Source organism: Equus przewalskii, chromosome 6, assembly GCF_037783145.1.
Source record: "Equus przewalskii isolate Varuska chromosome 6, EquPr2, whole genome shotgun sequence".
Taxonomy (NCBI): domain Eukaryota; kingdom Metazoa; phylum Chordata; class Mammalia; order Perissodactyla; family Equidae; genus Equus; species Equus przewalskii.
The window spans coordinates 60,083,285-60,109,545 of NC_091836.1; the positions used below are offsets into that span (position 1 = coordinate 60,083,285).

General features: G+C 38.0%; 2 protein-coding genes across 8 annotated transcripts; one reads left to right on the plus strand and one right to left on the minus strand.

The window, feature by feature from the left end:
* The first annotated feature begins 1,736 nt into the window (after positions 1 to 1,736).
* Positions 1,737 to 10,898, plus strand: CREBZF (CREB/ATF bZIP transcription factor). Of its 7 annotated transcripts, XR_011541523.1 has the most exons (5): positions 1,737 to 6,558; positions 6,772 to 6,849; positions 7,937 to 8,005; positions 8,626 to 8,740; positions 9,765 to 10,898. XR_011541523.1 is itself a non-coding variant. In XM_070625732.1 (2 exons), the coding sequence occupies exons 1-2, from the start codon at positions 5,492 to 5,494 to the stop codon at positions 6,785 to 6,787; spliced, it is 1,083 nt and encodes a 360-aa protein (XP_070481833.1). In that variant the 5' UTR covers positions 1,737 to 5,491; the 3' UTR covers positions 6,788 to 7,018. The 7 variants fall into 7 exon arrangements, 2 of the variants coding, with proteins under 2 accessions (XP_070481833.1, XP_070481834.1); XR_011541524.1 differs by lacking the exon at positions 8,626 to 8,740; XR_011541522.1 differs by having other exon boundaries at positions 7,937 to 8,740; positions 9,765 to 10,718.
* A 3,665-nt stretch (positions 10,899 to 14,563) lies between these two features.
* TMEM126A (transmembrane protein 126A) lies at positions 14,564 to 23,126 on the minus strand. Its single transcript, XM_008539982.2, has 5 exons — positions 22,738 to 23,126; positions 19,875 to 19,970; positions 16,978 to 17,171; positions 15,448 to 15,562; positions 14,564 to 14,799 (listed from the first exon to the last, which is right to left on the minus strand). Exons 2-5 carry the CDS (start codon positions 19,961 to 19,963, stop codon positions 14,607 to 14,609), a joined length of 591 nt encoding a protein of 196 aa, XP_008538204.1. The 5' UTR covers positions 19,964 to 19,970; positions 22,738 to 23,126; the 3' UTR covers positions 14,564 to 14,606.
* Between the last annotated feature and the right edge of the window lie 3,135 nt (positions 23,127 to 26,261).

Sequence of the window (26,261 nt, forward strand, 5' to 3'; positions counted from 1 at the left end):
TTGCCAGATTCCTCTGCAGTTATATTTGGAAGATGGACAATGAGGCAGGGGCCCTTTCCCCCTGCTTTAACTGTTGTTGCTGCCAAGTACATTCTTGGAGACATTGGGCTTTTCTGAAACAGCATCCTAATATTCATTGACCAGTTTTATGGGATATGGTAGCCAGACCCCAAGATAACACCTAATGATTCTTTTCTCTTAGTATTCATATCCTTGTGTAGTCCTCTTCCACAGTGAGTAAGCTCTGACTCGTGTGACCAATAAAATACTGCAGAAGTGATCATGTGTGACTTCTAGGTTAGATTATAACAGACATTGCTGCTGCTTCCTTGGTCTCTTGGATCATTCACTCTGGGGGAAGCCAGTTACTATGTAGTGTAGATACTCATACAGCCATGGAGAGGCCCACACCGAGGGGGAACAGAAGCTTTACCCAGGACTAACCTGTCAGCCACCTTGGAAGTGGATTCCCTAGCCCCAGTCAAGCCTCCAGATAATGGCAGCCCCAGCCAAAATCTGACTTAATTCCATGAGAATTCCAGAGCCCAATTGTGTAGCTAAGGCGCTTAAAATTTCTGACCAACAGAAACTTTAAACAGATAATAAATTTTTATTGTTTTTTTTTTTAAGATATTTATTGTTGTTTCAAGATTTTGGGTAACTTGTTAGGCAGCAATAGATAATTAATACAAGGGGTTGAGAGTTTGGGCAGCAGCAGTGCTCTTGAAGCCAACAATCCAGCTATTTTACCACTTTCCCAATTGGGGCAAAGATAGCAGCTCCCTCTTGGGCCTCTTTGGCCAAATTGTGCTGAGAAGCATTCTGGATCACCTAGCCTAACGTCCACATCTCCAGTTCTTCCAATGACTTTATAAGCATGCATTCTCTGTCTTACATCTTTTTCTGCCTTTAAGTAGCTGAACTGGTCTCTGTTCCCTGCAATTAAGCTTAACCTAATAAAAATACCCATATCAAATCAACAGCTAGATGCTAGAGGCATTCCTGTTAAAGTCAGGAATAAGACAAGTTGGCAATCAAGACTATTATTTGACATCAATCTGGAAGTGCTATTTCCTTTTTTTTTTTAAGGCTTGGAACCTGAGCTAACAACTGTTGCCCATCTTCCTTTTTTTTTCCTCCTTTTTCTCCGCAAATCCCCCCAGTACATAGTTGTATATCTTAGTTGTGGGTCCTTCTAGTTGTGGCATGTGGGATGCTGCCTCAGTGTGGCCTGACAAATGGTGCCATGTCAGCGCCCAGGATCCAAACCTGCGAAACTCTGGGCTGCTGAAGTGGAGTGTGCGAACTTAACCACTCAGCCATGGGGCCAGCCCCCGTGGAAGTGCTATTTCATTATTAGTCAAGATAACGAAATAAGAATCGCAGAGGAGGCAAAATTGTCATTATATATTATAATGTGATCTAATTGTCCAGTAGGAAAATTTGAATGAATCAGCTGAAAATAAAAACTATTACGGAAGTTCAGTGGGGTATTCAGTTAAAAATTAGCAAAAAAGATCAATAGTTTTTCTGTGTAGCAACAAAAATCACTTAGAAAATACAGACAATAAATAATGTAGTCCAATAACAAAAAATGCATAAGATAACTGGGAAAAATAAATGAATAAGTTTAATGCAATTTCCATAAAAATTCCAGCTTTTATATAAACTTGGAAAATTTTATAAAGTTATATGGAAGAATAAATATTTAAATATAGATAGAAAATTCTGATAAAGCAAAACTAACAAAGAAAAATTTGTCCTATGAGATATTAAAATTTATTATAAAGTTGCAATAAAAATGGGTGATTTTGCTTCCAAAGTGGTTAGAGTGATCAATGAAGTAGAAGAAAGAGACCAGAAATGGATCCAACTAAACGTAAGAATCTTATATATGGCATACATGTTGGGAAATCACTGGGGCAAGTATGGGTTGTTCAATAAATTGCATTGTGGCAGATAACTTTTTGAAACTTATATTCCTATGTCCCAGTTTATACCAGAATAAATTCCATCTGGATCTAAATGAAATAATCACTTGTAGTTAAAAACTCAGTAAAACATAAATAGAAATAATTAAAGAAGTTCTAAAACATATAGGTAAACATTAGTATTATTTAGGCCAATAAAGTCTAGGCTTAACATCAAAGCCAGAAACCATGAAGAAAATATTGAAAGACTGACTATTTAAAAACTATAGCAAAAGAAGCAATTTTAGTCCTTCTCTCTCCCAACAAATGATTGAGGGCAAAAAATTGGAACATATATAAGAGATAAGGGTATGTTTTCCTTATAATGCAAAGAGTTCATATAAATCAAGAAGGAAAAAGACAAAGTTTCCTTGACAAACATTTTCTTCCACGTCAGAGAAAAATAGGCTCAAGAGGTGAAAAAGCTGTTCACATTAGAAGACAAAAGTGGTCATGTGAAAAACATTCAACGTTCTAATAATCAATGCAAATTTCACAAAAAGATGCCACTTTTATATTTGGATTGACACATTTTAAGAAGAACAGATACACTGTAATTGAGTGTGTAGGAACTAAATACTGTCATACACCATTAGTGAGAGATACTTTTCCATAGGTAATAAGGATCTATGTATAAAAACTGTACCAGAAATTCTACTTCGAAGAATTTATCCTAAGGAAGTTACAGGATAAGTGAACAAAGATGTTTGTACAACATTATCATGTGGATTATAATAGTGAAAAATTCAGTACAACCTAAGTGTTATCAATGAGGAACTGGTTGAATAAAAGTTGGAAAGTTCATGAAATGGAATTCTAGACAGTCACCAAATATAAGCATGTGGGTCTATATTTAGTTGCATGAAAGATGCACACAATATATTCATATCAAAACAGTAGAGTTCAAAGAAATAAAATAAAACAATGTGTGTCTGTACATAGAAAAACTCTTTATATAACAAAACTTTTATTAAAGTTACTTTTGGGTGGTTAGATTGTGGGTAATATCCTTCTACATTTTATCCATTTCTGCGCTACCTGAATCTTTTGCAATGATCTTTATAACTAGAAAAAGAAAAAACAGCTGTGAAGGAGAGAGTGAGAAGAATGAGGAGAAGAAAAGGGAGGAAGGGTAAAGGAGAGGGGAGCTATTTTGGGGGAGGTTTACCCTTGCTTCACTTGCTTTTTTGTTTTCTGAAGCTACATGGTAAAAACTTCCTTCTCTTTCAGTTTTCTACTTTTCTCTTAATCCAAATGCAGAGGCTCTTAAGCCATGTATATTCAAACCCAAATCTTCTAACTTAGGAAAAAAATCTAATAAATCAATCCATGATCTTGAAATTTGCCTAAGGAGAGAATGCAGATGGATGGGATTACTAGCCACACAAACACCTGCAACTCAAGGCAGGCCAGACTGATCACCTTAAACTGTGCACTGTTCTTTCTTAGCAAGACCTTTCCTAATGGGAAGGTTAAGAAAGACATGGAGGTCATTTATTTATTTTTCTAGCTACCATAGGTCATACTTTTGCCCCTTGAAGAATTGTTTTCATTTAGTTGAGCTTTAGCGTTATGCCTTCAGCCAAAACTGGAGACTTTCTTCATTTATTCATTCAACAAATATTTATTGAAGCTTAAGCTGTGCTTACATACTGTTCTCGATATTCGGGACCTAACAATGTCCAGCTTTCCGGGAACTTGTTTTCTAAAGAAACAGTCATATAAAAATAGCTATTGTTGAAGCTATCTGCTACTTTATCAGTATCCCATAGAGAAGTTGTTTTAAGATAAGAACTGGAAAAGTAGTTGAGGAATTCATATATACTTTACTCATGAGCAAACAAAGGAAAGTTTGTTTCTCTGTTTGTTTGGGCTGCCGGGAAGCTTAGTCTATTGTTAGATCAGTTTGAGTAACTACGTAAGATTTTATGTCTATCCTATTCCGTTACTAACCTTTCCCCCTATTGGAATTCCTTATCTTCCTATTTTATCTATATTTTCACTGGCATTGCCTTTTTAAAAATTTGAATTGTTTCGTTTCACTGTAATCTAACGTTTTTGTGAACTGCTTCAAATTTCAAATAGTTTGTGGGATTAGAGGACCAAGATAAGCAACACCATGAGGAAACAGACAAATCCAGAATGTAGTGCATTTTTCAACACGACTGACCCTGTCTCTTCAAAAAACCAATATTAAGAAAAACTAAAAAGTGAAAGGGGCTATTCTAGTTTGAGAAATGGGGAAAAAAAATCCACAAAAACATAATAACCAAATGCAGTAAGTGACCCTTGGTTGGATCCTGGCTCAAAAGAAAATATCCCCTATAAATGATTATTTTGAGGAAAGCTGAGAAAATTTGAATATAGTGTGTGTAAAAGATAATATTAGCAAATGATTGTTAATTTTCTCAAGGTCTGATAATAGTACTGTGATTATGAAAGAGAATGTGCTTTGTTTTAGAGATGCATACTGAAGTATGTTGGGGTGGTGTGTTTTGTCTGTAACTTTTATAAACATTTATACACAGGTAAAGCACATATGGCAAAATGTTAATTGTTGAACTCTTGAGCCTGGGCATTGGGTAGTATTGTTGAATTAGAGTGGATACTGCACTATTCTTTCACATATTCTGTATATTTGGAAATTTTTATAATGACAACTTGGAAAAATTTATGTATGAACGAGTTATTTACTTCTTTTTTCTTTTAGAACTCTGTGTTTGAGTGAAAAGATGTTGTATTAGAACGGAAGGGAAAAGGAGCAATTTTAAGCGGGATCTGATCACCAGTCTTTTTCTTTCTTGATTTATATGAACTCTTTGCATTATAAGGAAAACCTATCTTTGTCTCATATTTTTTCCAGTTCTTTTTTCCCGTTGATCATTTACCGAGAGAGGAAAGGAGTGCAATTGCTTCTTTTTCTATAATTTTTAAACAGTCAATCTTTCAAAATTTTCTTCATGGTTTCTGGCTTTGATGAGAAACCCAGGCTAACTTTAAGATTATTCATAAGTTTGGTATCTAAATGATCAATACTGAGTGAGACTGGTTATACTAGAAGTGGAAGCCAGAATACAGAGAACTGAGAAGAGAAACAGAGTAGACCCCTTTTTCATTAAATCTAGTGTTTGTTGTTATTTTTGCCGCTGTTACTACGACACCATTGGAAAGCTGGAATTACTCCCGCCTCAGCGCTCTCTGAACTCTCGCGATACCAGAGTCCGGTGGAGCGCGAAACGCCGTGGGCGGGGCTGGGGAGAGATCGGCTGACTTCCGGCCAGGCCGTTGTCTGGGTGGCGCGGTCGAGTCATCCCTGGGCTTCGCCGCTCGGATCTCCCATCCCTCCCCCCGCCCCGGCGCGGGGGGTCGACCAGCCGAGTGGGGCGGGAGGCGACCCGGACCCTCCTCTCCGTTTCGTTCTGGCCAGCTCCCTGGCTACCCGCGCTGGGGCCTGGGGTCCTTGGGGCCCGCGAGGCCCGGTCTGAGGGGCCGGGGCCTACGTGGGCCCGCAGCTGGGCCCCATGAGGCATAGCCTGACCAAACTGCTGGCGGCCTCCGGCGGCGATTCCCTAACCCGCAGCGAGAGCCCGGCGCCGGCCGCGACCTGCTCCCTGCCCGCGGACTCGACCCGGGCGGCGGCGGCGGCGGCGGCGGAGGAAGAGACGGCGGCGGCCGGATCTCCCGGCCGCAGGCAGCCCCGCGGCGACGAGGCCGAGTTGGAGGCCGGGAGGGGGGGCCGCGGCGGTGCGGCCGTGCGCGCGCCCTCGCCCGAAGAGATGGAGGAGGAGGCGGTCGCCAGCGTCCCCGGGGAGGAGACGGAGGATATGGACTTTCTGTCCGGGCTGGAACTGGCGGATCTCCTGGACCCCCGGCAACCGGACTGGCACCTGGAGCCCGGGCTCAGCTCGCCCGGGCCTCTCTCCTCGTCGGGCGGAGGCTCAGATAGCGGCGGCCTGTGGAGAGGGGACGACGACGACGAGGCCGCGGCTGCCGAGATGCAGCGCTTTTCTGACCTGCTGCAGAGGCTGTTAAACGGGATCGGAGGCTGCAGCAGCGGCAGTGACAGTGGCAGCGGCGAAAAGAGGCGGAGAAAGTCCCCAGGAGGAGGCGGCGGCAGCAGCGGCAACGACAGCAACCAGGCGGCGACAAAGAGTCCCCGGAAGGCGGCAGCGGCTGCTGCCCGTCTGAATCGGCTGAAGAAGAAGGAGTACGTGATGGGGCTGGAGAGTCGAGTGCGGGGTCTGGCAGCCGAGAACCAGGAGCTGCGGGCCGAGAATCGGGAGCTGGGCAAGCGCGTGCAGGCACTGCAGGAGGAGAGTCGCTACCTACGGGCCGTCTTAGCCAACGAGACCGGACTGGCTCGCTTGCTGAGCCGGCTGAGCGGCGTGGGACTGCGGCTGACCACCTCGCTCTTCAGAGACTCGCCCGCCGGTGATCATGACTACGCTCTGCCGGTGGGAAAGCAGCAGCAGGACCTGCTGGAAGAGGACGACTCGGCGGGAGGAGTGTGTCTTCATGTGGACAAGGATAAGGTGTCGGTGGAGTTCTGCTCGGCGTGCGCCCGGAAGGCGTCGTCTTCTCTTAAAATGTAGGGTCAAGTAATCTGCTCTTTATCCGCGTTTACCCCTTTCAACTCCCTTACACCATGTAAAACACTTTAGTGGGACATCTTCACTGGACACATTTCAGAGGAGGAAAAAAAAAAGTAATATTGAATCTTTAAGTGTTTAGCTAAAAGCATGAATGTGACACTGTAACCAACTCCTAATGATAACATGTGACTATTAAATCTCTCTGACAGTTTCTTTTTTAGGTGATTTCCTTCCTGCCAGGCTCCGTTGTAGGGGTTACAGAACAGTCGTTCCCGCCTCACAACCTGGTAAGGATCCATCTCTTCACGTAACGCTCATGCTCTGCTGCTTAGTCTACTTTAATGGGCAACATCTCAAGTTGTGTGTGTGTGTGATTTTTTTTTTTTTTCTTTCTTGGAAGGTGGGAGGGAAATCTAATTTGGGCCCTGTCCACCCTGGAAACAGACTTGTGCTGGTCAATAATGTCTTTAAGATGCTTCTTCTGGTTGAAATAGCTGTTAATGTGTCCCCTTGTTCAGACTTGCGTGTACCTAGCTCTTCTGTCCCCAGTGTGGACATGGCCTTGGATGACATCGGTTCCAACTGTACACTGAAAGCTGCTAATAGAGATACAGTTTGGAGACAGTGAAACAGGTGAAGTTGAATGGAAGTTCCGAGTTGTACAAGGTGCAAATTGGAATTCCAATTTTAGAGCAACTTTTCAGAGGTTGACAATAAGTATTGGGGGCATGCACAAATGTGATAGCTATTTTGCTTGGAGATGACAGAAATCTCTTAAATATTCAAGAATGCCTTTTAGTTTTCCGTAGAAAATCTAGAAATACAGTCTATTCAGATTAACAGATTTTAACCTCTCACCAATAGAGAAGTTGGAAATTAATATGCATATCAGACTTCTGTGTTAGTTAATTGAAGGAGGAATAAGAATGGTTGATGAAATGTTTCTTTGAGGACCAGCACAGTGGTAACCCTATCACTGAGTATGAATAAATTGTTGAACACCTTTATTTTTGTTGTATTAAAATTTTAGGTTAAATTTTTGTATGATTAGATATTGAAGGTTGTGAAATGTGAATGAAAACGTGTAAAGTGAGGCTTCACAAAGAATCTTATTCTCCATATTTAAACGTATTTGTCCTATTTAAAAATAGTTTTTAAAATTGAGTGGTTCTGGCTACTTAATGACACGATGGACACTTTTTCCAAAGGTGGGACATATTTTTCCCCTGAAGTACTCTATTATCTATTGTCCAGTTGTATAAATTGAGTTACGGTGTCCTTCAGTGTAAGAGGCATTAAGAAATTCTTTGTGAAACATCACTGTTTGATAAAGTATATACGTATTTAGCATCCTTGTTTTTCTTTGTGCTAAAGTGGATACAGCTGTTGGGGCAGAAGAGACGGGACCAGCTGCTGGCCACATTTCCTGCTTTATTTTAAAAGGTAGTATAAGAAATGAGGAAAAAGAGGTAATATCAGGGCTTCTGCTGTCTTTTATTTTAAAATGTTCATAATAAGTATTTTCCAGCAGTCCAAAGATGTAAGTTATCTTACACATAAAATGTTTTATTTTGTTGTTATTTGGTTATGAAAATGGAATCCTTGTTCTTGCACAACTGTAAATGTTTTGTTGCTAGATAATACGATTTGAGACAGAACTTGGTCTCTGGTTTCCAGTGCATCACAGCATATTTTGTAAAATCATCTGCACTTGAGCATGAATGGGTAGTAGCCAAACTCACAACCTGGAGTGATGAACCTGCTTATACCTAAGTGCAGGAGCAAGCCCCTCACAATGCAGCTGCATGGATTTTTAGTGCCTACTGAATTATATATATATATATATATATAAAAACCAAAAGTAGTTGGAAAAATTATTTGAAATGACTAATTTGTGCTATCTTTATGGAATATGTTAAATGTAGCTTTTTGAAACAGAAGCCTTGAATTGAAATTTAATTAATACTTGAACATTTTGTATATATTTCTTTGTATATAATTTTGTGCAGTACCAATGACAAAAATACGGTGTCATAATAAAACCAGGTTTGTTGATCTTTCAGTTATGGGCTCAAAGAATTTATTCATCTCTAACATGACATTGGAAAATAATGGATGAAAATAGGAAAAATGATTGTTGTTAATGCTGACTGTGGGTCTTAAAAGGTTCTGGAAGCAGTAAGTGCGTTTTTCTAAAGATTATACCATTCCCTTGGAATATTTTCTTCCTAATGTCAGAGCTTTTCCTGCATTATTTGAAGTTTGGGGCTGGGGAGAAACAGTAGTCAAAGCTTTCTGAGTTGGGATGCTTTGACATTCTAAGTGTAGATTTTTAGAATGTCATTTTATAAATGGCAGTTTTTGGAAATACTTGATTAAGAACTTTTGAAAATGGAGATTAGTATCACCTATTTTTAAAGCTGCTTTGTTAGGTTCCTTATGTTTTAACTGTCTTAGTTTCCATTTCATTCTCTTTTTTTTCTAATTTTGGTAACTTAGTGATTTTGTCATTTTTTACATCAACTTCATGGTCTTGTTTTTACATGGTATTGCATGTATTTAGGACCTATCTAACAGGGGCTTTAAATAAATTTGGTCATATTTATGTGTAAGCACATTTTACTGTAAATGTTTGAGTTTCTGAATTTACAACAGATCTGTTTATTTCAGTATGTGGTAAACAATATCTTAAAAGTGTCCTATTCACTACTTGTTAATTAAAAAAGTTATGATTAATATGAAACTGTTGTCTTACTATTTTTAGAAAACTGTGTTTTGAATGAATAGTAGTTGGATAAAGGAGATTTCTGAAATATAGACTGCTTTGAAATTTTCAGGTTTGGCTCTATTTACTGTAATGGATAAAAAAATTTAGTATTTGGGGAACTTTTTTTTTTTCCTAATTGTGTCTCTATTGGCAAAATGATAGAGAACTAGACTAAAGATGTAGCTTTTTAATATTTGTCTTCTGATGGTGACAGGAATTCATACATTAATTGAACTAACACATCATAATGACCTACTGTTTCTATCATTGACTTACTGTTTCTGCACTTCCTTGACCAGACTTAACTAAAAAGTCCACGTTTGTTAAGATGTAGTCACACCTTTGATATAATCCAACAAAAAGTGTTCAAAATATTTTAAATATTTGTGCATTTTATAATCACTAAATTAATCTCTCTCTCTTCTCTTTAAACAGCTTAGCAGTGTCTACAAAAACGAATCTTTTCCTACAACCTGTTAACTGACTGGACTGATGGTAACAAAGTAATTGTGGGAGCCATGTCGGTCAAAAATTTGGCATCTGCTGAAAAAAATGAATGCCATTTTCAAGTTCCCAAATTACTTCTGTACTGATTTCACTTTCCAGAAATGGAGATATGAAAAGATTCTCTGGAATCCTTGAAAGACTTAATAGAAATACATGAGACTAAGCTAATTTTGGAACAAAATTATTTTTTTGTCTTTCATGGAGTGATTCTCACTTCTTTGCATACCTTTTAAAAATTGTCACCATTGGAGAAGAGAATTATAGTATTTCATCAAGGCATATTAGATTCGTTACATAATCAAGAGCACATTCTATGGAATTACATTTAGTGGAGTAGAATTACATAAACAGGCCATCAGTGATCACAAGGCATATCATGAGTTTGTATTTGTTTCCTGGAACATGAGAGCTAATCTGAAGTACAGACAGACCTTGCTGAGTAGAAAAGTTAATGTAAAGTCCTTAACTATAAAGAGTAGTCTTTAAATAGATGCACTGATTTATATCTGTATATCTTTGAAAAAATTGATTATGATTAAATGTCTGGGTAGTTAATTGCAATTCAGAGTAATACCAGGATGTGTGCATTATGAGGGTTTGGCTTGAGCTTTTCTCTGAGTACTTGACATTTTTTTGAATATTTTGAGGTTTCTAATGAATGGTATACTAGTTTCTACTGTTTTGTATTAAACTTTCTCTAGTGTTATGTAAGGGCTTTAGTATTCTGGATGATGGGAGTGGCTTTTTTTGTGGAATATGGTTGTTTTATTTAATTGAAACATTTTTCCAGTTTATTACAAGTGTGAAAAAAACACTCAAAACTCGATTGTTTAATTTCATTTTTGTTGGATTATGTTAATACATTCTTTCACCTGGTCTAGACTGAGTCGTATTATCTTACTGACTCTTTTTTGGGAAGTGTGCAGATGATAGAATTGGGGGAGGGTAAGAGATAGGCTCTTATTTCTTTTCTTTCCAGAATGATTCATCATAAATGACTATACAGTTTGGTTATTGTATGATATTATACAAACCTTATTAAATCCTCTTAGTTTCTTGTAATCTAAGTGTATTCAGTGCCTATGATGTCAGGCAGTAAAGAACATTCCTAACGGCTCATACTTAAGTAACTAGTGGATGCTCCTGGAGTACAAACAGTACAGCTAATTGTAATTCCACAATCAAAGATTAGGCATCAACACTAGTGACCATAACTACTGCTTTGTTAAAACACAGAGTGGGTAATTCACTGATAATGAATAATTATCTTTTAAAGTGTGTGATTATCTAGTTTCAGCATTTTGAAGTTATAGTTTAAGGTCTCACTAATTTAGTCAGGTTTTTAAGCAAAATAATCTCATGACTCTTAAAAGTCAAATAGATAGTAAAATATTTTCAGGTGTTTTTCCCAAACTCACTGTCAATACAAAGTCTGGAGACCCTCCCAAATGATTATATTTTTATATTTTACTGTGCTGTTTATTCTTCAGAAACCAGGAACTTACCTTCTAAGCTGGGGATTAAAAAGGAAAAGTCTTCCATTAGAAACTTGGAGAGTGTTTTTTCTGGCCAGCACAGTATTTTTCACATAATACGAGCTTGAATATTTCAGTACTCTTTCCATCAGGCTTTCACTATTGTCTTATAATACCAGACTGGGCTCTGAGCTCTGACCTAGACTGCAAATGGTCATTTACATTCAGTTTTGAAGTGCAGAAAAGTTAAACTGGAGATAATTTAAATTTTATTCATAAGTAAATTATCATTAGGAACATAAATCATGTAATATCAGAGAAAAATTGACTTTTTTTTTTTAAGATACAAGTACAGAAAGTTGCCTGTTAGCTTGCCTTTTTCACTGCTTTGGTTACTGATGATAGTGTTTTTATTGTTAGTTTTTTACCTTTCCCCAGTTTGTACATTCAAGATTTCTTATTTAGAGCTATCTGCCCCACTTTTTTTTTTTTCCCCGAGGAAGATTAGCCCTGAGCTAACATCTGCCAATCCTTTTTTCTGAGGAAGACTGGCCCTGAGCTAACATCTGTGCCCATCTTCCTCTACTTTATATGTGGGATGCCTGCCACAGCATGGCTTGCCACGCGGTGCTATGTCCGCACCCGGGATCCGAACCGGTGAAATCCTGGCCACTGAAGTGGAACCTGTGAATTTAACTGCTGTGCCACCAGGCCGGCCCCTGCCCCACTTATTAAAAAGAAGCCAGTTCACAGTGGACTTCAGTAATTGTTGTAATTTTGTTGACCCCAAAGTACTGGCTTTTCACAGATATTTTACTCAATTTTTAGTTAATCTAACTTATAAATCTAGTCACTAATAGTGTTTTAAATATTTGTGTAGTTCTGTTAATATGCAGAGATTTGAGTTTTGTTGGTGGCCTAACTTCCTTCAGCCTTCCGAATTCTCTTATCTTTCCTGTAAACGCAGTGAGGTCAATTTCCTAGACTCCTGGCTTTTAGTGTACTATAGTTTGGGATTTACAAATTATATTACTATCTTAATTTTAGTATAATAGGAACCCTCTCTCTTTTTTCAAAGCCAAATAACTATCCAAAGTAAATTGTAGAAGACAGATTTGAATAGTTTATTTATTGTGACTCAACTATTAAAACCTGATGGAGGCAGTGTTCTTTAGGTCTTAGCTACAAATGACTGTTTCCTTAAACTACTGCAGATCACAGCAGGTTCACATTGTCACTTATCTGCCCCCTGAACAAAAATTTTGATAAAGTAGCTAGCAAAGGATTTAAAATAACATGTTCTTTTGCTTATGTTGCCCATTTCTACTAATTGAAAAGATGATTTAAGAAATACATGGTAGAGGACAGATGTTAGAAAGAAATCCTTTTTGGTTAGAGAAACCCTTGTGAACTCATATCCATTTATAGATGGTGGTATGCTAGGGAGTAAATACTGTGGGATGTTTAAAGATAAGGAAACAATTTATACTAAATTATCAATTTAGTTATAAGTGGGTTTTAATTAGCCAAGTTGGTTGCACCATTCTCTATTTTAAGGAGTCTAATTTAGTAATTTGGGTTTCTTGTTTTTGAAGTCAGGAGTTACTTTTAATTCATTGCTTTTTTCACTGTGATAAGTAGAACTCTGCTTTAAATAAAAGTGACAATGCATATAAAATGTATAATTTTGGGTCAGAGAGCTTTCTCTTGATATTCCAGCTTGTAAAATGAACAGGTAATTTTTTTTCCTTTTAAATTATATTTTTTTTCCTAGTGCAAAAGTAAAGCATATTCATTATGGAAAACTAGGAAAATCCAGAAAGGAATCAAGACAAAAAGAAAAATCACCCATAATTCTGTAACCCAGAGAATATCCACAGTAAAACAAATTTTTTTGGCCTCATAATTGGGATTATTTCTTGTATAAATTTGGTACGGGGAATACATTTTAGGTACCTGTTGAAAGAACGAATAATCTTTGCTTTCTGAAAAACTGAAAATGTATTTTGTTTATTTCACTTGAATTTTAAATCTTTTTGCTGCACTGCTTATTTTCTTTAAAGAGACACTGAGAGCCTCTTTCACTAATGAAGCTGCCTTTTCTAGGTGACAGGCTAAAATTCTCTTTTCATATAATCCTAAATAGCATAAGATTACTTAACAGACATTTCACTGTATTTGGAAGGAATAGTTAAGATGCTTGTGAATATGATCTAGTATGGCACTCTATTTTGTTTGGTATGACTGGCTTGTTTCATAAGAAGGTGTTGGTCTAGATCTCTGCTGTCCAATACTGTAGCCATTAGCCTGTGGCTAAAATTTTAAATTAATTAAAAGTAAAAATCCAGTTGTTCAGTTACACTAGTCACATTTCCGGTGCTCAACAGCCACATACAGCTAGTGGCTAACATATTGTCAGTCAGAGAAAACATTTCCATCATCACAGAAAGTCCTGTTGGACAATGCTGATTTAGATGCTGTCACATAAGAAAATGGTTTAAAGAACTGAGACGAGTGCCTGATATATTAGGTGCTATGTTAGGCACCTTACATATGTAATACCAACCTTGAGTAAGTTTATTGATGAGGAAACTGAGGGTCAGAGAGGTTAGTTAACTTGCTTAGCATCACACAGCTAAAAAGAGGCTTGAGTCTATGTGATTCCAAAGAACTATCCCACAGTACTAGGTGGAAGCTTCAAAGATAGAATTTGCCTCAATCTTCTAAGAATACAGCTTTCCAAGGATGGAAATAAGGTGATGTTTGAAGTAGGTAACTATTCATTAGAACAGCTTAAGCTGAGCCTGAATAACCATCTGTCAGGAATACTGGAATTGATCCCTCTGTGAGGAAAGTTGTTAAATATGTTCTAAGAGTCTATGGATTCATAATACCTATGCAAACAATGAATTGGGAAAATGAAGTGTTAAGTAACATTTGCTACAGCATATTGATACCTTTTTCTCCCCATTTTCATCCTTGCTTGGATTCTTTGAGGTCTTCAGTGAAAACTGCTGTATGGTTATTTTTTCCTGTGTTAAAGACAAACTCTGCCCAATATACAGGAGTAGAGCAAGTGAGGTGGAAAAGACATTACTGGGCAAGCTAGAGAAGTTATGCCCTTGTTTAAGTGGGTATCCTTTACTGGTATTCAGTCTTTTGTTGCCCTGTGTAGCCTTTTGTTGTGGGTCCCAGAATTGTACTTCATGTGATAAATTACAACTCTATGTTTATTCACACATTAGACATAGGTTATTTTTGCAATTTTATTTTTGCGTACACATTTGCTTAATCATCACTGAAATTCTAGGCCAGGTTCAGGTAACTGAAGAGCCTTTATCACTAGTTTATATTGTCTAGACCCAAGGTAGGCTGCAAACCCAGTCTGAAGCAAAATGGGAAATAACATCTTTCTAAAGATGGGCTTAGAGATTCTAGTCCAGTAAGTTAAGATGTTTCCTTTCTCTGGTAGCGGGGCTGACTCATACCTGTAAGAAAACATTGAGACAGTTCACTAGAAAAGATAGTTGTATCAAGTGGCAAAACTGTACAATATATATTAATCCCAGAAGTCTTAAGATAAAACTAGTTTAGTAAAGATTAAGGCAATGCTATTCTCTTCACTGTGTATTAGTCCTAAAAACTGTCCTTTCCTTTTGTCCCTTTCTCCATTTCACCCCTGGAGGCTCATATAGCATAGACTGCTTGATACCAGAGTTCTTCAGAGAATAACAATTACTTTGGACTAGCAGGCTTAGAGCTAGACATTTTCTGATGAAAGTTTTCTTTAGTGGAAGTGCTCAAACTCTTCAGAACATTGTGTCTATAATGTAGCTTTCATGCTAGGCATAGTGCTCTTTGCAGCTTTGTAGGTGGCATTCAATACACAAATTAAGGTTAAGAACCTAACCATACACCCAAGAGGTACGGTGTGATAAATTTCTACAACTGTTTTCAAATTCTTGAGAAGTAATATTTGATTACTTATAAGAAAAAAGTCTTATTAACGATTTCAAGTAAAAAATAACATTTCTTTAAAAATAGAAAATGTATTTGCTGTTTTAAGTTGTACATTTTCTAGGTAAATATTTATATATTAGGTTTTTCAATGATCATGAGAAAATAAGGAATCCTACCTGGCTGCTAGGCCACCATTCACAGGTATAGCCAAGATAACAGGGTACAGACCACCAAAAACAAGACCAACCAGTCCACCCCGTGTTATGGTACAGGTTTCACAATTCAAATCACCTAGGAAAAAATTAGTTCTGGAAATGAAGGTCATGATAGTCAAGTAAACATGATTTAAATAATGCAAAGTCCCCTTCTATGTATCCCAGATACTCAATTTTCAGGCAGTAATACAGCAAATGCAATTCTAGAAGGCATGTTAAAAGGTATAATTACATGTCCTGATAACCTAAAATAGGCAGGAATAACTGATAAAACCATCTTAGGAAAAATTCTCTAATTTGTTCTGAACTTGAATATAATAATCTCAGTTTGCACTGCTTCTAGCTTTCTGCACTTGAATTAGCAAACCTGAGCTAATATTTTTCTGTCTTCAAGAAACTTTTTAACCCATGGGAATTTTTCTTTTTACAATTTATACTTAATCTTATTTTTTTACACTATATAGTGTGATTTTATTTTTATAAAATTCTCTATAATTTTATTCATTTCCAAATTAGTATAAGGTACAGTAAAAATCGAAAGCTAAGTTAATAGTTTTCACTCAGTCAGTTCATTGGGCAGTAGGTTTCCCTGGATTGTAAAAATTCTTTCCACACAGATCATGGGGATTCAAGCAATATACTCATCCAATTTAAACAAATTTGAAGCAGCACTTAACAGAAGAGAATTTAAATGGACTGCCTCCCTTTCCATCACCATCGGTGGTAAGATTTTTATTTGAAATCATTAATCAAAAAACTTCATGATTAGCTGTACTCAAAGCACTCAGCACGTATGGTAAATTGTCTAAAGGAAATCAAGTCTCCATATACTTGATAATTCTTAATATACATTTAGTGCTTTGAGAGATTTATTACATAAAGAGTCTTATTCCCATAAAAATTTTGTTTCCCTTTAAGGAACTTCGCTATAAAATATTTCTAAAGGGGCCGGCCAGTGGCACAGCGGTTAAGTTTGCATGTTCGCTTTGGCGGCATGGGGTTTGCCGGTTCGGATCCCGCGTGTGGACATGGCACCACTTGGCAAGCCACGCTGTGGTAGGCGTCCCACATATAAAGTAGAGGAAGATGGGCATGGATGTTCGCTCAGGGCCAGTCTTCCTCAGCAAAATGAGGAGGATTGGCAGCAGATGTTAGCTCAGGGCTAATCTTCCTCAAAAAAAAAAAAGTTTTTAAAAACTAAGGCAGCCAGCATTAAAAAAAAAAGTTTCCAAATATTTCTTACTCTAAGCACTGTGGGAAAGATAAGTTAGGAAGGAAAGTATTTGGAACTGCTATGTATGTGCATTTTACTTGTTTGGTAGACTATACTAATATGAATTAACTGCCACTTTAGAGAGGCTAACAAGGTCCAGTCTTATCCAAGCACTGACTACATAACAGCATATAACTACTTGATGTTAATATTTAACGATTAAGGTGCAAGTATATATACCAAAGCAAACTCTCGGGTGATAGTGAAATAGAATTTACCTGTATTCAATGGGAAACTTACAAAACCTTTGTAAGATAAATGCGCCGTCAAAAATGGGATCACCGCCATTGGTAAGCCAGCAGCTATACGAGCCTGTGTCACATTTAAGACACGTCGAAAAAGGCTGTTTGCTATTAGGCCACAGAGAGCAGCATTAAGTCCAATATATGTTGATCCATGTTCAAGTAGATTCCTGAGTGGGTGAGAAAAAATAGTAACTTTTTCTTTGGCTCTATTGTGTGTGTGAGCTCTCCAACAATTCTGGCATGTTAGAGAATTTATCAGGACTTAAGGAATAACAAGATACAACATTTAACACTTAGAGCTCGAAAAACAAGAACCTTTTAAAATCCTTATGTTTTACATATAGATTTTTTTTTATGCTAAAAGGCTTTTGAATTTGTCAATACTTAAGGATACAGTGAAACATTTGGATTTTGCAAAATGTATTTTGGGATTTTGCAAAGGACATTAGTATAGCAAGAAGAGCTTCTGAAGAGTGATTTGAATGCCTCTCCTCTGGGCTCCCACAATACCCAATAATTACCTCTCTAGCACAACACATTATAAGGTGGTAGTATCGTATAATCATTGATTTACATGTCAGGCTTCCCCACTAGGCTTTAAACAACTTGAAGACAATGGATACAAAGATATATTCGTCTTGGTTTCAATAGCACCTGACACAGAAGGCATTCAAAAAGGTGGAGGTAATAGATTTCCTTTCGCTTTTCTCTGAAGCATTAGTCAGGGTTGGGGGCTTGGAGGAGTGCTAACATGCCAGGTACTTGACAACAACCCATTGAAATAAAGAGAATAAATTGATGTTTTGAGATAGTAAGTGGTAGAACTGGTTTTTAAGCCAAGGTATTATGAGTTTAAAATGCAATGTTCCATGAATTGTTTAGTTTGGGGAAAAAATTACACCTAAAATCGCTGGATATTGAAAATACTCCAATTCAAACTCTTCAGCCCATCGCTTAACTTTTTTACCACCTGCCTTGCTATCTACAACACAGGGGACCTCTTTAATTTCTCACTACTCTTACTTAGGCAAACTAGCCACACAATACCCCTTCTAACTTCGATTTAACATTTATCTTAAAACAGCTTTTCTAGGAGTTCCTAATTGAGCTTCCTACATTGTATAAGGCATTACTTTTCTTACCTATCACTTTGCAATCATAATGTGCTTGTCATTCAACCACTGAGCATCTACTACATAAAGCAGACTTCAGTGCTTTCAGTTTATTATTGGAGGAGGAAACACATGGAAACTTGAGATACAACGGAAGTCTATTAAAATAGTAATGGCAGTACAAGAGAGAGGCAGCTTAGAAACTTACGGTACGTGAGATAATATTTAAAGAGTAATGACAGCCTAGAGAACCTACCAGATAACAACAACAGAAATCACAAATATGAAGGACCTGTGTATTTTTGTGAGAGCTTGAGGGAATGGGAATCTTAAGCACTTGCTCTAAAATATTATTTTCATAGCAATCCTGTGAAATATACATTATCTCCATTTTAGTCATAGGAACCAAGGTTCAGACATAAGTAATTTGACCATATATATTTTAATAAGTTGATAATTATGATTATTAATATATTTATATATTATTGTTAAGTATTCTAACAAAAACATAAATAAATAAATAAAACAAAGAGTGATCTGGAATCTGAATAGGAAAGTTTGCTGTCTCCTAATTGGATTTTAATATTCTATGGCTTAAAGTCACATTTTTTAGTTAATAATAAGTACAAAACTGTTACTAGCTAGCAGCCCCTTTGCCAGTCAATTTTCCAAAAAAGTGCCTATACAACTAGAAACTCATGACTCTTTGATAAGACATACACACAAAATAACTAGACATATGAACTAAACATGAAATTTAAGATCAAATTTAACAAGTGGCAATGAAATATATGGTATGTGAGAAATTACTCTGTATTTCAAAGCCATCCGTTTTTCATCTCAATTGCCACCACGCTACCATCACCACTCACCTGGATTACTATGCTAGTTTTTCAGCTGGTCTTTGTTCTTCCTTTCCTCTCCTATCTTAAAGCTATTTTCCAAAAAACAACTGGAATGTTCTTTAGAAATGTTAACTGGATCACATCATCCAGCTTAAAACTCTTCCTGTTCCTTCAACCTTATGCCCTCTTCTCTTGTACTTAACTAACGTTTGTTCCTCAAATATGACAACCTCCTTGTTCTCCTGTGGCCTAGGCATATGCCATTCCCTTTGCCTGAGATACTACCCCTCCCTGATCCCCTGGCTGGCTCCTTTTCATCCTGTTTGGTCGCAGATTTTCAGTTTAAATGAAACCTACTCAGGCCTTCTTGCCAAGGAGGTCTAAGAATATTTTGTGGAAGTGAATTGTAGTTCATTCAGTGTTGCCTTCAAAGATCAGTATTTTTCCTATATAACCTTTTTCTGTTTAATCTCTTAAAGATCTTTTAGCCATGATCCCATTTCTCTGACGTTCCTTGTCTAGCTATGTCTAGCTATGTGTGTTACACGGCACTCTTACACTGGTAAGCATAATAATGGAAATGAATTGAGAAAGAAGACGATTTAAAGCCATTTTAAAGTTTTGTTATTTAAATGAGTCCATAAATGTTTACATTTGACTATACTCTAAGCCAAACCAGAAAAAGTGAAAATCACATAATTAGATATGTCCAAAGACAAGAATTCTAGCCTCGATTTCAAGCAAATGGCTCAGCTCTCTGGGCCTCGGTTTTCTCATCAAGACAAGAAAAAGGGCTCAGTTTCCTTCTGACATTCTATGTTGTTTATATTCAAACCAAATAAATTTGAGATAATGAATCAATGATGAAAATCCACCTAGTAAAAGATATTTTTAAATTAAGAAGGGGTCTTACCTTTCTGCTTCTGGAAGTTGGTTAATTTTTCTGGTTATGATATAAAAAATTTTTTCCTTGACAGTATCATCTGGTTCATGATCTTCCATCTTGAGCCTTAAAAAAATTAAAATACCATTTTTCATTAATGTATATCTATAGAAAAACAACAAAGGGGCTTATAAAAAGCCTTCTAAAGACTATACATATTTAATTTTAAAAGACTTAACTCTAGATTGAATCCATAATCTGAAAAATCAATGCATACACACCATACCAAAAGAAAAAAAAATCAAAGTGAAATAGAAACCAGAAGATGAGAGGCAACACATAAAGCTCCTAGGAAATACAGAATGTCTTTATAACCCTTAAAAATATTTCTTGGGGCCAGCCTGTGGCCTAGTGGTTAAGTTCAGATGCTCTGATTCAGCAGCCCTAGGTTTAGTTCCCAGGTGTGGACATACTACACTCGTCAGCGGCCATGCTGTGGCTGAGACCCACATACAAAACAGGAAGATTGGCACAGATGTTAGCTCAGGGTGAATTTTCCTCAGCAAAAAAAATAAAAAATTTCTTAATTCACAAGTAACACTAAACATACAGACATTACACTAATATTAACTAATTAAAATTAAGAACATGTTCATCAATAGATACCATAAAGATAAGCTAGTGTGGGAGAAAACGTTTGTGATATAACTGACAAAGGAGTAGTTAGTACCCAGAATATGTAAAGCAGTACAAATCAGCAAGAAAAAAGCAAACAACCCAATAGAAAAATTGACAAGGTTTGAACAGACACTTCATAAAGAGGAAAGCTAAACAGCCAATAAACATGAAAATATGCTTAACTTTGTTATAATCAGGGAAAGAAAAATTAAAACCACAGTGAGATACCAATATATATCTACGTTAGCTAAAATAAAAACCTGACAATTTCAATTGCAAGAATGTGGGGTAACCAAAAACTCTCATGTGCTGCTGGTGGAAATGTAAATTGTACCCAATTTGGGTACGACTACTTTGTAAAAGAATTTGATATTATTTAGTAGGTAGAAGACAGATACTCAGCAGTTTTACTTCTAGGTATACCCTAGAGCAGAGGGCAGCAAAATTTCCCTTTCAAGGGCCTGACAATATTTTAGGCTTTGTCACGTACAATCTTTGTTGAATGCCTTTTTTTTTAAAAATAACTCTTTATAAAAATCATTCTTAGCTGGCTGGTCATACAGAAACAAGCCACAGGCTGTCTGGCCCACAGGACAGTACTTTGTTGATCCATGCACTAGTTGTGAATATCAGAGTAGAGGGATGGTGAATGTGAGTTTGACCATGAAGATTTAGCTCATTAAACAAGATTTCAGGGTAGCAGAGTTAAAAGCAAAAGTTCAGAGATAACAGCAAAGAACAACATGCTTTTTTATGTAATTAGAATTTTTTTAAGCAGAGCATTCTTTTTTTTAAGATTGGCACCTGAGCTAACAACTGTTGCCAATCTTTTTTTTTTTTTTTGCTTTTTCTCCCCAAATCCCCCCAGTTCATAGTTGTATATTTTAGTTGTGGGTCCTTCTAGTTGTGGTATGTGGGACAGCACCTCAACATGGCCTGACGAGGGACGCCATGTCCGCACCCAGGATCAGAACCAGAGAAACCCTGGGCTGCCGAGGCGGAGCCAGGAACTTAACCACTGGGCCGTGCCTGAAATTAGATTTTCTTAGTTCACTACCATCCATTTGCTACAAAATTAATTTACAACACTAACAAATATTTATTGGGTACCTGTTAAATGTGAGAGATCATTTCGAAAATGCTGAGTGAAATGAAATTTCATATTCCTAGACTTAAAATTAACCCAGTAAGTACAATGCAGGCTTAGAAATTTACATTTAGGTTTCCTGCACTCCAAATTTTTGGGGGCCTTGATTACACTAACACGATAGACACAATCTCTGCCCTAAAGGAGCATTGAAAGATTTTTTTTTCTTTTTTTTTTTCTTTTTGAGGAAGATTAGCCCTGAGCGAACTACTGCCAAATCCTCCTCTTTTTGCTGAGGAAGACTGGCCCTGAGCTAACATCTATGCCCATCTTCCTCTACTTTATACGTGGGACGCCTACCACAGCATGGCGTGCCAAGTGGTGCCATGTCTGCACCCGGGATCCGAACCGGCGAACCCCGGGCCACTGAGAAGCGGAACGTGCACACTTAACTGCTGTGCCACCGGCAGGCCCTAGCTTTGAAAGATTTTATGTGTTGGGGAGTGGTGGTGGCGAGATAAACAAATTCAGTATACATAAAGTGTACGGTGCATATGTCGGAAAGAAATGATTTCTTCATAAATCCCAGCCTAATGCTATCCTAGTTTTCTGTTCTGTGCTGTGCATATTGGTGAGGTTCCGAGTTCTGTGAACGAGTCATTTCTACAGTGTGGCTATTAAGAGTCACCCTTAGTTCGGTAAAAGTTCTGACCGGCAGCCCAGAGTAGGCCACTGTGTCTCCTTTATTAATAATAAATCCCAAAGACAACACCACCTTTAAATACTACAAACGTTTCAAAAGCCTTTTGCCTTAGCTGTCTCACGTCGCTGGAAAAAGCTCCAAGATAAGCAATGAGAAAAGTGAGGCCTCTGAAAATCGTTAGGACAAGGCCACGCTGTCAACACCTGGCAGTGAAACCCGGGATTAAATTCAAGCGCAGGCATTTTTTTTCCTATTGGTGTAATTTAAATATCTTTTCTTCTAGGGTGGAAAGTGAAGAGACAGTCGGCGCCCTAGGGCCGACTCCCGTCCACCCCTTCTGACCCAGTCCCGGGACCTCGTTCCCGCGCTGGATTTCTCCTGACACCCGGGCATCTTCTGCACCCCTTCCCCCGGAACGCCGGTACCTTATGCTCTCCTCCCAGCAGCGGGTGCCTCCTCCGGTCTTCCTCAGCAAGGCTGGGGCTCACGGCAACCTCTACCCAGCTCGCCCGCGCGCAGCCATCTTTGGCTGACACGTGACTCGGCCGGAGGCGGGCGTGGGGTCGCGGCTGCTGATTGGGCTCCCGGGAGGGAGGTTGCAGGCTGCGGCGCCGTCCTTCTGAGGGGCTTCCAGCCCTGGGAGGTGCTGGGCCGCCCAGCGGTGGGGTTTGGCCAGCCTACAGGCTGTGGCTTACAGCCTTCTTATGTGTTACAGCGTTCTTCAACCTTACAGGACAGAGCTTGTAGAAATTGTGAAATTTGGAGATGAAAGCTGCATGACCCTAAACCTGCTCCAACTTTTGGCACGTTATTTGACTTCCTAGTCAATAAAGTGTTCGGGAAGTGAGAGAACCGCCTCCACCCCAACCCTTTTCCTTAAGGTTCTTATGGCTGGTCAAATAATTAAAAAGGAAGGTTAGCAGGAGAAAATCAAAGTTGACTGGCATGTATATGGGAGAAACTCAGGAGAAACTGAGTAACTCAGCCAGCTGGCTGAGGCTGCCTGTTTAAGTATCTTCAGCTACAGACAAGGAGGACATTTGGGGTAGTGATTTGGGGCTTCAAAGGGCAGGAAGGCAACTCACGTGGAAATGGAAAAGCAAATGTTTGGTAAATAGAACTTTGATAAGAGTGGGCTTAGCAAGGATCCTCCCAGTCTACTGGAACCCAAAGTTATCTATGGTGATGGCCTGTCCCTGGGACAGGCCTTTATTTTAAATTTCTTTTAGGTGCTTAGAGGGGAAAGGTGGAATGTTCTTCCTGAGTCTGAGCCCTTATTGTCTTCAGCTCAAAATAATCCGCATACCAGAGTGGCACATCTTGGGGAGGCCTGCCCTGAACCCCATCAAAAGGCTACCTCATAGTGTTGGCAAGGGGTATAACTGCACAGCCCTTGGCATGTGATGGGTACTTAGTTAAAAAGAAGTAAAAAAGGAGCTGAGATTTCTTTGCACCATCGATTTTCTATTCTTCCTTTATCTTTAGCTTCCTGTGTCATGTTAAGATCTGGTTAATTGTCCCACCATAATTTGAGTACCTCAGGAGAAGGAGCTTGTTTTTCTGATGATCCCCTTGTGCCCTGCCAAGTACTGCTTGTAAAAGCAGGCTTGGGTGAATTTGGCTAAAGAAAAACCGTTTGGAGAGAGAAGGAGGCTGTTGGCTCCATCACTCAACAGTTGAGAACCGAAGTCTTGGACCAAGCCTCTGAAGACCTCTGTCTCAGTTGTCATCCTCACAGCCTCTTTCCTCATCTATGAAACAGGAGGGGAAATAACACTCTTGTTGATTATTTTGTTTAGCCGTGAAAATCCAATAAAAGTGCTTACTAAGGTGGCTTGAAAATCATTGAGCTTTATCAAAGGAGAAAGTAGTATTCAAGATAAGGGGAAAGCTTCACGGACAAGCAGGAGGAGAAGACCCACCTGATGTCAAATTGTTTCTAGTCAATGAACCAGAAATAAAAATGGGTCCTCAGATTCCAAAGTGGAAAGTAAGCATGGGTCCCAATTCGAACGTTTCCAAGGAGAGAATGGGAAAATCAGCCTCTTATGCTATTGGGGCCGGCCCAGTGGCACAGTGGTTGTTTGGGGGCTCCGCTTTGTTGGCCCTGAGTGTGCTGGTTCGGATCCTGGGCATGGACTTATACACTGCTTATCAAGCCATGCTGTGGAGGCATCCTACATGGAAGAACTAGAAGGACTCACAACTAGAATATATAACTATGTGCTGCCCATTTGGGGAGAAAAAAAAGAAGAGGAAGATTGGCAACAGATGTTAACTCAGGGCCAGTCTTCTTCACCCACCAAAAAAAAAGCATACCTGAAAAAAAGGACGCTACTTATAACGTGTGCACGTGTGACGCTTCATTTTGTACTCATATTCCAATTTCATTTTTAATGGTTTGAAGTTAATTTTGAAATTAAATTTTCATGCTGTACACTATTTGTAGCATGCCATTCTGGAGTGATAAAAGCAATTTAGTCTACTGAGATTTTATAAAAAATCAGTTCTCCACAAGACAAGATGAAATGTCCCTTTCATCTAAGTTCCTCAAATTTATTGGCTTAAATTGTTGATAACGTTCCCTTCTTATCCTTTAAAATCTGTAGAATCCATGGTGAGGTCACATCTCTCTTTCTTGATATCAGGTCATATGTATTTTCTCTCTTTAATGTCTGATCAATCTGGCTAATGGTTTATCATTCTTTTTAATTTTCTCAAATGACCAGTTATGTCATTGATTTTTTTTGTTGTCTTTTCTGTTTTCAACTTGACTGTTTTCTGCTCTGATCTATATTATTTCCTTTCTTATTCTTACCTGGGATTTAAGTTGCCCCTCTTTTTCCAATTTCTTAAGGAGGAAGCTGAGGTGATGATCTTCTTTCCCCCTAACATACGTGTTTAGTGCTACGAATTTCCCTCCAAGTACTGCCTTAATTGTATCTCACGGATTTTGAAAGGTTGTTTATTATTTTAATTCAGTTCAAAATACTTTCCAGTTCCTGTTTGCTTTTTCCTTTGACCTATGGGATATTTGGAAGTGTGTTGGTCTCCCAATAGTCCCAGTTTTCCAAATAACTTTCTGTCATTGATTTCTAATTCAGTTCCATTGTGGTCAGAAAATATATTTGTATATATTATACATTGTATGATTTGAATCCTTTTAAATTTGTTGATATTTATCGCCCAGATTCTGGTCCATTTTGGTAAATGTTCTCTGTGTGATTGAAAAGAACGTACTTGCTGCTGTCGTTGTGCCAAGTGTTCAGAAACATCAATTAGCACAAGTTGGTTGATAGCATTGTTTAAGACTTCCTTATCCTTTCTGAATTTCTACCAACTTGTTCTATCAATTATTGAGGGAAGGTTAGTGAAATCTCCAACTGTTATGAGAATTTTCCGATTTCTCCTTTCAGTTCTACCAGCTCTTGCTTATGTATTTTGAAGCTCAATTGTTACATGAATAAACATTTAGGATTAATTGATCCCTGTATCATTATGAAATAACTTTCTTAATCCTTGGACATAGTTTTTGCCTTGCAACTTACCTTGTTTAATATTAATATAGCCACTGCAAAATCTTTCTTTTGATTAGTGTTAACTGACGTAGCTTTTCCCATCCTTTTACTTTTAACCTATTTGTACCTTTGTATTTAAAGCAGGCTTCTTGTAGGTAGTATATAATGGGATTTTGTTTTTTATCTAAATTGACAATTTCTGACTTTTAATGAAAGAGATGTTTAGACCACTTATATTTAATATTATTTATATATTCTAGGGTTTCAATCTATCATCCTGCTTTTTGTTTTCTATTTGTACTGTCTGTTCTACATTCCCCTTTTCCTTTCTTCTGCTTTTTTGGGGAGTAATTGAATATTTTTTATTCCATTTTATTCCTTTGTTGGCCTATTAGCTATAATTCTTTTAAAAAATTATAATGATTGCTTAG